Below are 14908 nucleotides of genomic sequence, written 5' to 3'. Positions count from 1 at the left end.
AAGGCAAATTTGTAGAGCTAGAAAACAGCAGTGTTTGCCTAAGCCTGGGGAAGGGAGTGGGACTTCGTTGTAAACGGGCACGAGGGAACATTTTGGGCGTGGTGGAAATGTTTTCAAGCGGATGGTGGTGATAGTTACCAAAGTCATTAAAATGTACGATGGGTGAATTAAAAAAAAAATTTATTTTTTACATTTATTTATTTTTGATAGAGACAGGGCACAAGTTGGGGAGGGGCAGAGAGAGAAGGAGACACAGAATCCGAAGGAGGCTCCAGGCTCCGAGCCGGCAGCACAGAGCCCGACCCGGGGCTCGAACCCACGAACCGTGAGATCATGACCTGAGCCGAAGTCGGCCGCTTAACCGACTGAGCCACCCAGGTGCCCCATGATGGGTGAATTTTATGTGATGTATAGTATACCTCAGTAAAGCTGTTAAAAGTAACTACACAGGGGTTTCTGCCAAGGGAGTAAAATACAGAAAAGAGCTTGATCAGTAAGGGTGGAGTTCTAGAAAGCAATGGTTCTGAACGCATCGAAGGCAGGGTAGAACGCTCAAATAGCCCAAGAGGGAGAATAGTGTTAGTAATGGCCTGGAAGTTTGCTGGTGTGCTTTGTTTTTGTTTTGTTTTGGTTTTGTTTTGTTTTGTTTTGGCCTTTATAAGTTTTTGTTTTAATGCCAGTTAACATCTAGTGTTGTATTAGTTTCAGGTGTACTTGCCAGTATTCTTGATGGATTTAGAGAATAGCGAATAGATTAGTTGGTTGAGGCAGGGAATTCTAGTAGAAAGATAGCGTGGAATAAAATTTGGGAGGTGGGTAGGAGCCAAAAGAGAGAGGAACCAGGTGGTGTTCTTAGGAAGATTTATCTCTTAGAGGTATAGGTTGTAGGGAGAAAAAGACCCAGAAGCATGGAGATTTGCTAGGGAAGTATAACCTGATAATCCACTGTAACCGAACTTGGAAAGGGCTGAGGTCTTGACAAGGATGCTTGGCACCAAGCACACGTTCACTGTTTTTGTGGTTTTGATGACTATGACATTTTTAGGCTGGGTGACCAGAGAAGTGAGCACCATTGACAGAAATTGAGAATCTGGGGAAGACACTGCTTTTCAAGTGAGTGCCAAACGGGCCGCCTGGGTGGCTCGGTCGGTTAGATGTCCAACTTCAGCTCACGTCATGATATGAGTTCGAGCCCCTGGAGCCTGCTTTGGATTCTGTGTCTCCCTTTCTCTCTGCCTCTCTGTCTCTCTCAAAAACAAAAAATAAAGAATTTTAAAGTGAGTTCCAAATGTCATCCAGGGCTTTACTGCTCCTTAGAATCTAGAAGAATTAGAACCCCCCCCCCAACCCCCCCAAACCATAGAGTGTAGACTTCTAATGCCGCTTCCAAGATTTCTGCGAATTCCTGCATGTCCCGTGGTACAGTCATGTTGGCTCCGGGGCTCCAGCTTGCTGTCTTTGCCCCACAGTAAATGTGACTTCAGTCCATTCTTCAGTTTCTCCAAAAAATTCCATTCACAGAAAACCCTGAAAGCGTAGGTTCTGGGGCGCCTGGGTGGCTCAGTCGGTTAAGCATCGGACTCTTTGTCTCTGCTCAGGTCATGATCTCCCGGGTCGTGTGGGATCGATCCCTCCCGAGTCAGGCTCTGCACCGGCAACTTGGAGCTGCTTGGGATTTTCTCTCCTCTCTGCCCCTCCCCTGCTCACATGCATGTTTGTGCTCACGAGCACTCGCTCTCTCTCTCTCAAAGATACATTAATAAACATAAAAAATCCCCAACAAAGTATAGATTCTGCTAAAGATCTGCGGAGGGCAATGAAGTTGGGGTTTACGTCGCAGAAATACAAAGGAGTAGCAGGCAGCATCGCCCTAAACCAAACTTCAGCTACGGAGTTTTACTGGCTCTTAGGTTCCCCAGCCCCAGCCTTTCTCATCCTGTCATTTCTCTGCCTTTTTGACTCTTCTTCTCACCCTTTCTCCTGAGAAGAAAAGTCACAAGACAGTTTGAGTTGCAACCAGTAACAAAAGGACACGGACCCTTGGTGTGTTGTTCTTCATTCTCAGAAGCTCATTAAGGTATATTCCAAAAAAAAAAAAAAGATTGTGCCTTCACCCAGAGGAGTTGTGCTGACAGCTCCTGAGATAAAATGCTCTTTATTCCCCCTCCTCCCAGCAATAAAGGTGATTCATTGAACTTGAAGCAAAGAGGGGTTACCCGGATGAAAAGATACGGCAGGTGGTTAAAGATTTGGGCTGAAACTCCAAGGAAGGATCAGAGGAAAATGTTTGGGAGTCTCGTTATGGGAAAGGAGGAGCCCGTGTGTATTGATTGCTCCCTGGGCCTGACAACAGTCCTTTGAAAGAGGTGTTACTATCCGTTTTACAAATAAAGAAACCAAAGCTCAAAAAAGTTAAATAAGTTGTCCTAGGCCATACAGTGGTAGAAGGTGGCACCAGGAGCAAATTCACGTGTGCCTTAAGTCAGAGCCTCTGCTTTGATTCTATGGGGAAGAGAGAGGGAGAAAGAATGAAAGAAAAGGAGAGACCTGAGCTCTTAGAGACACTTCCGCGTTTGTGGGCTGCACAAAAGCGTGGAACAAGTGGTAGGTAAGACGAGATTCAGGACCGGGAGGGCTTGGGGAGCCAAGGGACAAGGAGCCTCAGAAATGAGTGTGGAAGTCTTCTGAGCGTTCATAAGGGTGAAGGAAGTGTGAGAACAGACTTGGCCCGCTGGTGTTGCAGGGAAGAATTTAGAGCAGCGGAAACCACTGTAAGAGCTGCGGAGTTACTGGATGTGGGTGGGAGCAGGCAGGAATCATGGATGCGGGCCCAGGGGGCGGATTTTAAGGCATGGCAGATGAAACTCTTTTTGTGTTTGCTTTTTAAGTTGGGGAGACCAGAATATGCTTTCAGCGCAAGGCAAGTAAAAAGATGGTGGACAGAGGAATAGCAATATTGAGAAAGAGGGAGGTTGCTGATGAGGTCTCATCAGGAGGGAGAGGCAGTTGGGAATGGGAACTCAAGCGGAGAAGTTAACCTTGGAATGGGGAAAGGGCTACCTTCTTGAGATCAGAAGAATGTGTGGATAGAAATATAGGGAAGTTGGAAGGTGTTGAAACTTTGGTTTTTTGTTTTTGTTTTTTTCTTTAAGGATTTGTTTATTGATTGATTTTGAGAGAGAGGGGGAGAGAGAGAGAATCCCAAGTAGGCTCTGCACTGTCAGCACAGAGCCAGACGTGGGGCTCAGACTCAAGAACTGTGAGATCGTGATCTGACTCAAAGTTAAGAGTCACACGGTTAACCCACTGAGCCACCCCGGCACCCCAAGGTGGTGAAGCTTTTGTGACGTTGAAGGGTTTTGAGGGGATGTCACAAAGTGGAAGAGTCAGGTTTGGTACCTTGAAAATGGGGGGAAGGCTTGGCTCTGTCGATGTGCGCCTTGCTCTAAATACTGGAAAGCTACAGTTGTTAAAACTATATTGTACTCAGGGGCACCTGGCCTGCTCCGTCAGTAGAGTATGCGACTCTCAATCTCAGGGTTGTGAATTTGGGCCCCACGTTGGGCATGGAGCCTACTAAAAAACAAAGCAAAACTATATTGTACTCAAACAAAAACACTTCATTGTGCTCGTTCAGAATAGAATAGAGTCTGGAGCTAGGTGTATATATATATAGCATGATAAAAATAGATTTTCAGTTTAGTGGGGGTAATGGAATATTCAATAAATGGTGTTAGTAAACTTTCCCGTTTAGGGAAAAAAAAAAAAAAAAAAGACTAACCCCTTATCCCACACAGTCTATAAGGACAAATTCCAGATCAAATAGCAACAACAATACCCAGGAGGGAAAAAAAAAAGCATGCAAGCAATGTAAACTAGAAAGTAGAGAATGTTTATCAGTAGGGAACCAGTTCATTAAATCTGGGCATTCAATGGGAATATAGTACAATGGTTAAGAGTACACATAGGAACTCTGTAATAAAAATAGCTGGGTTTGGGACCTGACACTGCCTCTTTTTTTTTTTTAATTTTTTTTTTTTTTTTAACGTTTATTTATTTTGGGGACAGACAGAGACAGAGCATGAACGGGGGAGGGGCAGAGAGAGAGGAAGACACAGAATCAGAAGCAGGCTCCAGGCTCTGAGCCATCAGCCCAGAGCCTGACGCGGGGCTCGAACTCAGGGACCGCGAGATCGTGACCTGAGCTGAAGTCGGACGCTTAACCGACTGAGTCACCCAGGCACCCCCTGACACTGCCTCTTACTAGCTGTGTGATCCTGGACAAATTACTTACCCTCTCTGTGCATTTACCGTCTCTTCTGCAAAATAAAAAATTTGTACCGCCTACCTTATATGGTTGTTGTGAAGAATAACCTATGTGCTACTTGTTAGTACAGTGCTGGTATAGAGTGAGTCCTCGATATGGGGTTGTTACATTGAGGTTATTATTATGAGGTATTATAACGTGGTCATAATAATAATGAGTTTGATTTTTTAAAAAAATTTTTTAACGTTTATTTATTATTGAGAGACACAGAGAGACAGAGCATGAACATGGGAGGGGCAGAGAGAGAGAGAGAGACACAGAATCCGAAGCAGGCTCCAGGCTCTGAGCCGTCAGCACAGAGCCCGATGTGGGGCTCAAACTCACAAACCGCAAGATCATGGCCTAAGCTGAAGTCGGACACTTAACCGACTGAGCCACCCAGGTACCCCTTGAGTTTGATTTATAAGGGCAGACATGGAAAGATGCATAGAGTGCGATAGGCAAAAAAACCCAAAAAACAAAAAAAACCTTGCAGATCGATATGTGTATATTCCAATTAAATTAAAAGACAAAGTAAAACAGAAACTCCGAATGTGTTTACATCTGTGTAGGAAAATCTGGAAGGCCACAAACCAATTCTTAATAGCGGAGTTACATCTCACAGAACGGATAATCGGGTTGGATTATCACTTTTTAAATTACGCGCTTCTGTGTATTTTTGTTTTTTATTTTTCGCAAAGGATATGTTTTACTTGTGTAATTTTTAAAAAGGCTTTATTTTAAGTAATCTCTACACCAAACATGGAGCTTGAACTCCTAACCCCAAGATCCAGAGTCGCTGCGTTCCACCTACTAAGTCAGCCAGGTGCCCTTTGTAATTTTTTAAATGAATAAAAGCATAAATAACAAAAGTAGTGCTGTGGCATTAGAATTGAGTGAACAGCATTAGTCGGCTCAGGTCATGATCTCACGGCTCGCAGCGCATCAGGCTCTGTGCCCTGAGCCTGAGTTCTGACCCCTGAGCCTGCTTCGGGTTCCGTGTCTCCCTCTCTCTCTGCCCCTCCCCTGCTCACAATCTGTCTCTCTCTCTCTCTCAAAAATAAATAAACATTAAAAAAAATTTTTTTTTTAAAGAATTGAGTCGAATAGAGATGTTTGAAAAAATTTTGTTACTGTTTTTTCATTTTTGTGACCAAAAGCTTAAAGTATATTATTTAAATATTGTGTAGATGAAGCTTTTTCTTTTTTTTTTTTTTTTTTTTTTTTTTATTTTATTTTTGGGACAGAGAGAGACAGAGCATGAACAGGGGAGGGGCAGAGAGAGAGGGAGACACAGAATCGGAAACAGGCTCCAGGCTCCGAGCCATCAGCCCAGAGCCTGACGCGGGGCTCGAACTCACGGACCGCGAGATCGTGACCTGGCTGAAGTCGGACGCTTAACCGACTGCGCCACCCAGGCGCCCCTGAAGCTTTTTCAAATACATGGAAACCTAATAGGATTCCTATAGCCAATTTTCTGATATTTAAATTTTGTATAAAGTTATTATTTTATTTTTAAAGTTATTTTAATTTATTTTATTTACTTTTTTATTTTTATTTTATTTATTTATTTATGTTTAATGTTTATTTATTTTTGAGAGAGAGAGACAGACAGACAGGGAGCGAGCAGGGGAGGGGCAGAGAGAGACATAGAATCCGAAGCAGGCTCCTCTGAGCTGTCAGCACAGAGCCAGATGTGGGGCTCGAACTCACAAACCTGAGATCATGACCTGAGCCGAAGTCGGGCACTTAACTGACTGAGCCACCCAGGCGCCCCTTTATTTACTTTTTTAAATGTTTATTCATTTTTGAAAGAGGGAGAGAGAGAGAGAATGGGGGAGGGGCAGAGAGAGGAGGACAGAGGCTCTGAAGCCAGCTTTGCACTGACAGTAGAGAGCCGGATGAGGAGTTTGTACTCATGAACTGGGAGATCATGACCTGAGTCGAAATCTGATGCTTAACCTTGAGCCACCCAGGCACCCCTAAAGTTATTTTTAAATATAATTCCATTTTTTTGCAATAATCAAGCATACACCTCCATTAAGTTGAAGATTAATATTTTTCACTTATAGGCAGAATAGTTGTTTTATGTGACATCATTCAAAATGCAAAAAGAAGGGAAGATTGTTTATAAATCTTGCAGTAAAAACTCCCACTTAGCCTAAGATAGGGGCTAAAATCCCAAATACATTTTCCTTTATCATTTACTCCACATAAATTATCAAAATTTTTTGCTTGCTCATCTTTGAGTTTTGTTTGTTTTATAAAATATAAAGTTTCCATGACTTGAGTTTAAAATCTTTGATTTGCAATGTGCCATTACTTAGAGGCCTAAGCAGTTGGGGTTTTTTTTCCTACGCCTGGTTTCTGTAGGCAGACATATTTCAGTAATTTCATGGATTTGGAAAGAAAAGTTCTTATTTATTTTTTAAAATCTTTTTTATTAATGTTTATTTTTTATTTTTGAGAGAGAGACAGAGACAGAGACATTGTGCACAAGTGGGGGAGGAGCAGAGAGAAAGGGAGAATCCTAAACAGGCTCCAGGCTCTGAGCTGTCAGCACAGAGCCTGATGCGGGGCTCGAATTGCCAGACTGTGAGATCATGACCTGAGCCGAAGTCCGACGCTGAACAGACTGAGCCACCCGGGCTCAGTTTTTATTTTTTTACATTTTAGTTTTCATTAATCTCTACCCCCAACGTGGGCTCAAATTTACAACCCTGACTCAAGAGTCACATACTCTAGGGACTGAGCCAGCCAGCTCCCCCCTTTTTTTTGAAATTAGAGTTTTTGTTAATATATAGGGTACCCATAATGATTAAGGTGAACAATGTGATGATTTGATATATGTATATCTTATAAAAGGCATACAGAGTTGTAGGAAAATGGGAAGTGGGTCTAATTGTTCTTTATTGTGTGATGTTATAGTTCATAGCAGTTTGGTGGCATATATCAGAATGTCTCATTGGATCAGATGTAAATTATGGAATCAATTGAGCAATATTTAATTTCACTGTGATGTTAGGAATATGGCCCAATAGCTTAAATTCATTGGGCAAATTGTTTAAGATAGTGAATTGTAACTGAGGTTTTTCTCTTTGGTTTTTCTGAAAACCAGAAAACCAGTTTTCTCAGAAAAACTGAGGTTTTTCTCTTCTTCACATAAGGAACAAAGAGTTGTATTTTTCTTTGTGGACAGTTGAAGTCAATTTACTGATTTGAGCTCTTGGTTCAAAAGTTGTCTTTGATAGGGTAGGATTCCTTCGGTACTATACAAGTTCCTTTGGAATTACTCTGAAGTTTTTGTAGAGCCAGAAAGTGTTGATAGTGACAAAGATGAAATCAGAGGATGAGGAATAGTGTCTGCAGCTGTGCTCTCTACTGTGGCAGCCACTGGCTTCACGTAGCCGTAGAACACTTGAAATGTGGCAAGTTCAAGGGCGCCTGAGTGACTCAGTTGGTTGAGCGTCTGACTCTTGGTTTCAGCTCCGCTCATGATCTCATGACCCCATGTCAGCTCTGTGCCGATGGTGTGGAGCCTGCTTGGAATTCTCTCTCTCCCTCCCTCTCTCTGCACCTCCCCTGCTTGTTCGTTCACTCTCTCAAAATGCATACATAAACATTAAAAAAAACCAAACCTGGCCAGTCCAAAATGAGATGCACTGTAAACAGTAGGAAATACGTGCCAGATTTTGAAGACTCCATACTTAAAAAAAAAAGAATGTAAATAGCTTGTTAATAATTTTATACTGGTTTGCATGTTGATAAAACATTTTGGATCTATTGGGATATTGGGATATCCAATATTGGGATAAAATTAATTTTGCTTTTTAAAAAATGCGGCTATTCGATAATTTAAAAATTACGTAGGGGGCTTGTGTTATATTTTTATTGGACAGCCCTGATCTGGAGGAACAGTGCTAGTGTAATTTTCTTCCCTTAGAAATAGTTTTACTTTTTTGCCTGGATGCCTTTTTTTCTTTAATATTTGTTTCCTTTAATCCTGAACTTGAATTAGTGTTGGCCATTCTGGACCAAACCTTATTGTTATTTTTTTCATTACCGTAGTGGAAATTATGTAGCATTAAATTTATTATCTCAACCACTTTCAAGTGTACAATTCAGTAGTGTTAAGATCTCTAGAACTTTTTCTTCTTACAAAACAGAAACTCTATACCCATTAAACACCATTTCCCCCTTCTCCCTCCCACTCGTGCTGTGTTTTAAATATAATGTTGGAGATCCGTGTATGATGTGTCTTCTTTTTCCCCCTTTACCAAGATATAATTGACATAAAACGTCGTATAAGTTTAAGGTGTACAAAGCGATGATATGACACACGTCTATCGCGTAAAATGATTACCACAAGATATACCTTCTTCAAGCCCACAAAGAATTTGAATATGAGTTCTGATTAAGAAATTCTAGCTAACTCATAATGAAAAGCTTGCAGTTTATCCATTAGTCATACGTGTTCCTGTTAGCAAACAGGCAAAGTATTCGAGTACAGTTCTTTCCCCCCTACCATTTCTGATTTTAGAGTGTAGTTCATGCTGAAAAGTGAAACTGTGCACAACTACGCCAACAGGCATCGTTTTCAGAGACCGTTACCGTCTGCTGATGTGGTAGCGGCACATGACTGTGCGCTGATCTGTCCCTTTAGACAGCTGGGCAGACAGACAGACAGAAAGCTTTATCCAGGCCGCAGACGGCAGATTTGCTCTTTCTTGCCCGTCGAACTAGGGCAAGTGATTACAGGGGTCCGTTTCAAAGAAAGGAACGAGCAAATTTTTGGTTGCTTTAAGCTCATTATTATTATTTTTTAACAGAGAAAGTATTTGTATTTTAAGTGCACCAAGGGAGATCATCTTTTTTTTTTTAAGTTTATTTATTTTTGAGAGGGAGAGAGAGCGCGCGCGCGCGTGTATGCACACGGGTGGGGGGGAGGAGCAGAGACAGAGAGGGAGAGAGTACTGTCAGCACAGAGTCCAGTGCGGGGCTCAGTCCCACAAACTGTGAGATCACGACCTGAGCCAAAACCGAGAGTCGGACGCTCAATTCACTGAGCCACCCAGGCGCCCCCGGAGATCATCTTTTTAAAGGAATTTTACGTCGACTCTTCTACTGAAATGCAGAAGTCCTTTCTTCACCTGTGAAATATTGACCCTAATTTTAAATCTGTGTATATTTGTGCTCTTGATTTTTAATGTAAGGCAAAAGTACAGCTAGCTGTACCCTACTTTCTTGGTAATTTCTTCTGTTTTAATATTATGGCAAAAAAAAAAAAAAAAAGGCATTTCCGAAAGGACCCTGTCACCATCTTTAGCCCTTTACCCCCCAAGACATCAGTGCTCTTCTCTTGCCAGGGTAATCACTACCATCTGTAAGTGGGTTATCTGGATTTCTTTGTCCCTACATCCCTCACCTGACTGTTCACAGGTGCTGGAAACTCAGCGTGTCCCAGTTCCAGACACCAAACCTTCCTCTCTCCATTCTTTATTCGTGACTCGGGCAAGCCATCCCTGCATGTGAAACCTCTAACTTTTTATTTATCTTATGGCATTTATTTATTTAAGTCATTTCTTTCCCCAACGTGGGGCTCGAACTCCTGACCAGAGATCAAGACTCGCACGCTCTACCGATCGAGCCAGCCGGGCGCCCCAAAATCTTTAACTTTTAAAATTTCAGCGAATGGATGATAAATATATAGTCTCTAACGTACAGAAAATAGATTTTGCTAAGGTTCAACAGCAAATGCCTTCAACTGTTTGAGGTGGCAGCTTCTACTTAGGGCAACTCGACCCCTCCCCCCTCTATAAATTATGCACTTGGAAAATAGGGCTTGCAAGTGTGAGACGTAAATAATTGATAATGAAGCTTTCCCAAATGACGAATTGCACTGTCACTGCAGATAGATACACTTTGTATTTTTCAGTTTTGGTGGGTAGCTCTCGCGAGTTCCTGAGTGATTGCTTTGACTTTGGCCGCTTTTTCTCTCAAATAATGTTTTCCTACTTGTTGTTTAATTAAAGAATCGTCTCACTTTGTGGTGAGTGATTTTAATCCACATTGCCTTGTGTAATAAGTGTTTGTAAAGCTGCATGGGAAGAACACCCGCAAATGAACATTTGGTTCAGTTTTTCTGTTGGAATTTGCTTCTCTGTCTTCTTTCCTATGGCTTCTTCACAGCCGAAAATGCTGAATCTCACTGTGTTTAGTTTGCTATAAACCTTCGACAAAAATTGAAACTGGTTTAGAAAATTTATCTATACTCTTGCTGTGTGACAGATAACGATGAAGCCTCTCACCATTTCATATGTTTTTTGAATTCGTCCAGGAATTGGGGTATGTGAGGAGAGCCGTGAGAAGGCGTGTAGGGGGATAAATCCTTTCCTTCGGATGGCTTATCTTCATGGGATAATTAGATTATGGAAATTTGGGTTGGGGCGCCTGCCTGGCTCAACCGGTTAAGCGTCCAACTCTTGATTTTAGCTCAGGGCGTGATCTCACGGTTTGTGAGTTCAAGCCCCACATCGGGCTCCTCGCTGACAGTGCGCGGAGCCTGCTTAGGATTCTCCCGCCCCGCTCCTCCCTCCCACTTTCCCTCTCTCTCAAAATAAATAAACTTAAAAAAAAAAAAAAAAAGAAATTTATGTTAAGAGGCATTCATTTCAGTCTAGGTTGGAAAGTATTCCCAGGTGGAATTTGCAGTGTTACCTAAGCCTCCCTTGGTGACTTATCGGTGCCCTTACGTCCTGGTACAGTTCCTCAGTTTGTCTGGATGAGGCAGATGGGGATTCTGACCCCTGAGTACCGATTGCCTCTAGTTACTGTAGTGTTAAAAATATCCCTGCTTCCTCGTGAGTCAAGGTGGGGCCAAGACATGACTGATGTCTCTGAAACCCTGGCCGTTCACACCGTTAGTGAATTTGGGACTGAGGGTGTGTGTTTTGTGTGTGTGTGTGTGTGTGTGTGCACATGTGTCTTTTCATAGTTCTAAACTATTGTCCTGTCGAACTCCATAATCTATGTGGTAATTAGTAGGTAAAGTCAAGGACAGCTATATATATATATATATTTTTTCATTTTTTTTGTAATGTTTTTATTTATTTTTGAGACAGAGACAGAGCATGAGAAGGGGAGGGGCAGAGAGAGGGGAAGACACAGAATCTGAAGTGGGCTCCAGGCTCTTGAGCTGTCAGCACAGAGCCCTATGTGGGGCTCGAACTCACGGAGTGTGAGATCATGACCTGAGCTGAAGTCGGACGCTCAACCGACTGAGCCACCCAGGAGCCCCAAGGACAGCTATATTTTAAAAAAATGTTTATTTATTTATTTTGAGAGAGAGTAAGAGTGTGAGTGCAAGAGCAGGGGAGGGGCAGGGAGGGTGGGTGAGAGAGAATCCCAAGCAGGCTCTGCTGTCAGCTTAGAGCCTGACGCAATCCCATGAACTGCAAGATCATGATCTGAACCGAAATCAAGAGTCGGACACTTACCCGCCTGAGCCACGCAGGTGCCCCCAAGGACAGTTGTATTATATAAATTCATTTTAATAATCATCTTGGGGCACTTGGGTGGCTCAGTCGGTTAAGCATGTGACTTTGTCTCAGGTCATGATCTCACAGTGAGTGAGTTCGAGTCCCACGTGGGATGAGCACGAGCCCTGCTTTGGGTGAGCCCTGCTTCTCCCTCTCTTTCTCTCTCTTCCTCTCTGTCTCCGCCTTTCTCTCTCTCTTTCTCTCTCAATAAAAACAACAACAACAATCATTTTGAAGCAAATGTGAAAAGGAAAGAGCCTTCACTGTAGAGGGTTATGGGATTATGTATGTAGTAGTAGGCAGGTACTGAGACGTGTGTGTTTAGGTATGAACTGGCTTAGGAAGATCCAGGCAGAGAAATGTATGTGTGCGTATACATGCTGGTGCCTATAGTTAAGATCCCTGAATATACAGGGTATAGGAAATAACCACTTCAAGTTTAAGGGAAAAAAACAGGGACAAAATACGTACATGTGTTCATTAATGTGCATTGTGGGGCCTTCTGGTCTTTTGGCCGATGGTATTACAGACAGGTCATAATAAGGATTCGATTAACAACATTAAAAGGAAAATTCGTCTATTTATGGTTAGTAGCTTGGGTTTTCGCTGCTATGATTTGGCGTACTTTGTGCCATTGTCCCAAGTCAAGAGAAAATCCCTAACAGTTATTAACTGTTGCACTGATTATTTGTTGGAAGGATTAACGTTTTTTTGAGTCAGCTTTTTTACCTGGTTTAGTTTGACTGGTTTCTGTTTGATGTCTCTGTGTCTCCCTGTCTAGGAAGCTATTTTGCCAGCCACTTCATTATGGGAGGAGAGAAGTTTGACTCCACGCACCCCGAAGGTTACCTATTTGGAGAGAACAGTGATCTGAACTTTCTGGGGAACAGACCAGTAGCGGTATGGTTATGACCTGTTTATTTCCACGTGGGGCTTCAGTGGCCAATACAAACAGTCTTATAAAAATAAGCTTGTACTCATTGGTTCAGAGGTGTCTGTAGCTCGGTGTGAGCTGAGAGGGTCCCTGGGAGCCAGGCCACAGCCCCTTGGCTGGCGTTGGGTCTCCAGTCACTAGAGGCTGACCCCTGGAAAGACTGCGGGAGTCTGCCTAAGGGGGAGGACATCTCACAGGTTCCCGATGTCTGGATGTCCGAAAGATTCCTGTCTCTGCTAAATGCCACCTCTTTTTCTCTTCTTCATAGCACTTAATGCCATATAAGCTTGTATTTCTCTGTCTCGCCCTCTGTTTTTTATCTGCCCTTCCTTGTAGGACGTAAATTTCACTGTGTCTCCCTCTCTCTGCCCCTAACCCACTCGCATCCTGTCTCTGTCTCTCTCAAAAATAAATAAACATTAAAAAAAAAATTAAAGGGGCGCCTGGATGGCGCAGTCGGTTAAGCGTCCGACTTCAGCCAGGTCACGATCTCGCAGTCCGTGAGTTCGAGCCCCGCGTCAGGCTCTGGGCTGATGGCTCGGAGCCTGGAGCCTGTTTCCGATTCTGTGTCTCCCTCTCTCTCTGCCCCTCCCCCGTTCATGGTCTGTCTCTCTCTGTCCCAAAAATAAATAAAAAACGTTGAAAAAAAAAAAAATTAAAAAAAAAAAATTAAAATAAAGGGGGGGGGGTGGCGCCTGGGTGGCTCACTCGGTTGAGGGTCCGACTTCGGCTCAGGTCATGATCTCACAGCTCGTGAGTTCGAGCCCCGTGTCGGGCTCTGGGCCGACCGCTCGGAGCCTGGAGCTGCTTCGGACTCTGTGTCTCCCTCTTTCTCTCTGCCCCTAACCCACTTGCGTTCTGTCTCTGTCTCTCTCAAAAATAAATAAACATTTAAAAAAAAAATTAGAATGTATATTTCACAGGTCAGGACTATTTTTACTGTTGCGTCCTAGCACCTAGAACAAAGCCTGATGCATACTGACAAGCCCTTAAAGAGCTGTTGAATGAATGACTGAAAAGGTTTCCCTTCATATCTGAATTGATACTAGGCTATGTCTCCGTTCATTCAGCTCATTCCATAAACGTATGTAGCATCCTCTTGGTACCCAGCCCGAGGCTTTGGAAGAATAGCCTGCCATATGGCTAGTGAGTGGCTAAGGAAGGTCCTAGAGACTTTTCAGACATTATTCCTAATCTTCGTAAGACCCACCTGACAGAAGATTTATTTTTATTAATTTTTAAGTAAGCTCTATACCTACTATGTGAGGCTTGAACTCATGACCTCAAGATCAAGAGTTGATGCTCTGCGACTGATCCAGCCAGGTGCACCAGAAGATTTATTATTAATCCTATTAAAAATTTTTTTTTCATGTTTATTTATTTTTGAGAGAGACCAAGAGAGATAGCGTGAGTTGGGGAGGGCAGAGAGAGAGGGAGACACAGACTTTGAAGCAGGCTCCAGGCTCAGAGCTGTCAGCAGAGAGCCTGAAGCGGGGGCTCAAACTCATGGACCATGAGATCGTGACCTGAGAAGTCGGACGCTTTACCGACTGAGCCACCCAGGTGCCCCGATTATTAATCCTGTTTTATAAGCAAGAGAACTGAGGTTCAAAGAAATGACCAATGATAAGTGCATGCTCTGTTCCAGGCACTGGTCTAAGTGTTTATTTACATAAAGTTTTCCCAAACTCCAATAACTAGGTCTGCCTGGGCACAGGTCGATGACCTTCCCACTGCTTCTCATTGCTTCAAAAAGCCCTTCCTCCAGAAACTCCTGGGTCAGTGGGGCAGATGAAACACAGGAACAGGAGATGCATAAATAGCTGGAGAGGTCTGAAGTGATTGGCTGCCGTGGGGCTTGCGAGCAGGAGAGGAGAACGGCGGGCCTGACCCCCTCATGCTCGTGTTGAGAAGAGGCGGACGGTGTTGAGCGAGCCTTTGGAGAGGCCTGGGCTTTTACCAGACGGGTGGGGAAGGGGCTTTCCAGGAGCAGGTGCAGAGCACAGGCCCGTACGCTTTCCCGTTGTTGTCAAATCAGCAAACCTTTACCCAGCGACTGCTGTGTGCCAGGTACTGTGATGGGCGCTGGGGACACCAAGCTGAAATGAGCATGGTCTGTTTCTCCCGGGA

The 14908-nt window shown here is 43.4% G+C and overlaps 1 protein-coding gene across 7 annotated transcripts in view; it reads left to right on the top strand.

The window, feature by feature from the left end:
• The window catches only part of RNF157 (ring finger protein 157), a 96097-nt gene that overhangs the window by 24599 nt on the left and 56590 nt on the right, over window positions 1-14908 (top strand). For all 7 annotated transcript variants that reach the window (XM_042917254.1, XM_042917248.1, XM_042917253.1 and 4 more), the window contains one exon: window positions 12626-12744. In XM_042917254.1, coding sequence (XP_042773188.1) covers window positions 12652-12744 — 93 coding nt within the window. In that variant the 5' untranslated portion in view covers window positions 12626-12651. The remainder of the gene's footprint in view (window positions 1-12625; window positions 12745-14908) is intronic.

This window comes from Panthera leo, chromosome E1, assembly GCF_018350215.1.
Source record: "Panthera leo isolate Ple1 chromosome E1, P.leo_Ple1_pat1.1, whole genome shotgun sequence".
Taxonomy (NCBI): Eukaryota; Metazoa; Chordata; class Mammalia; order Carnivora; family Felidae; genus Panthera; species Panthera leo.
This window is presented reverse-complemented; position numbering and strand designations above follow the sequence as displayed.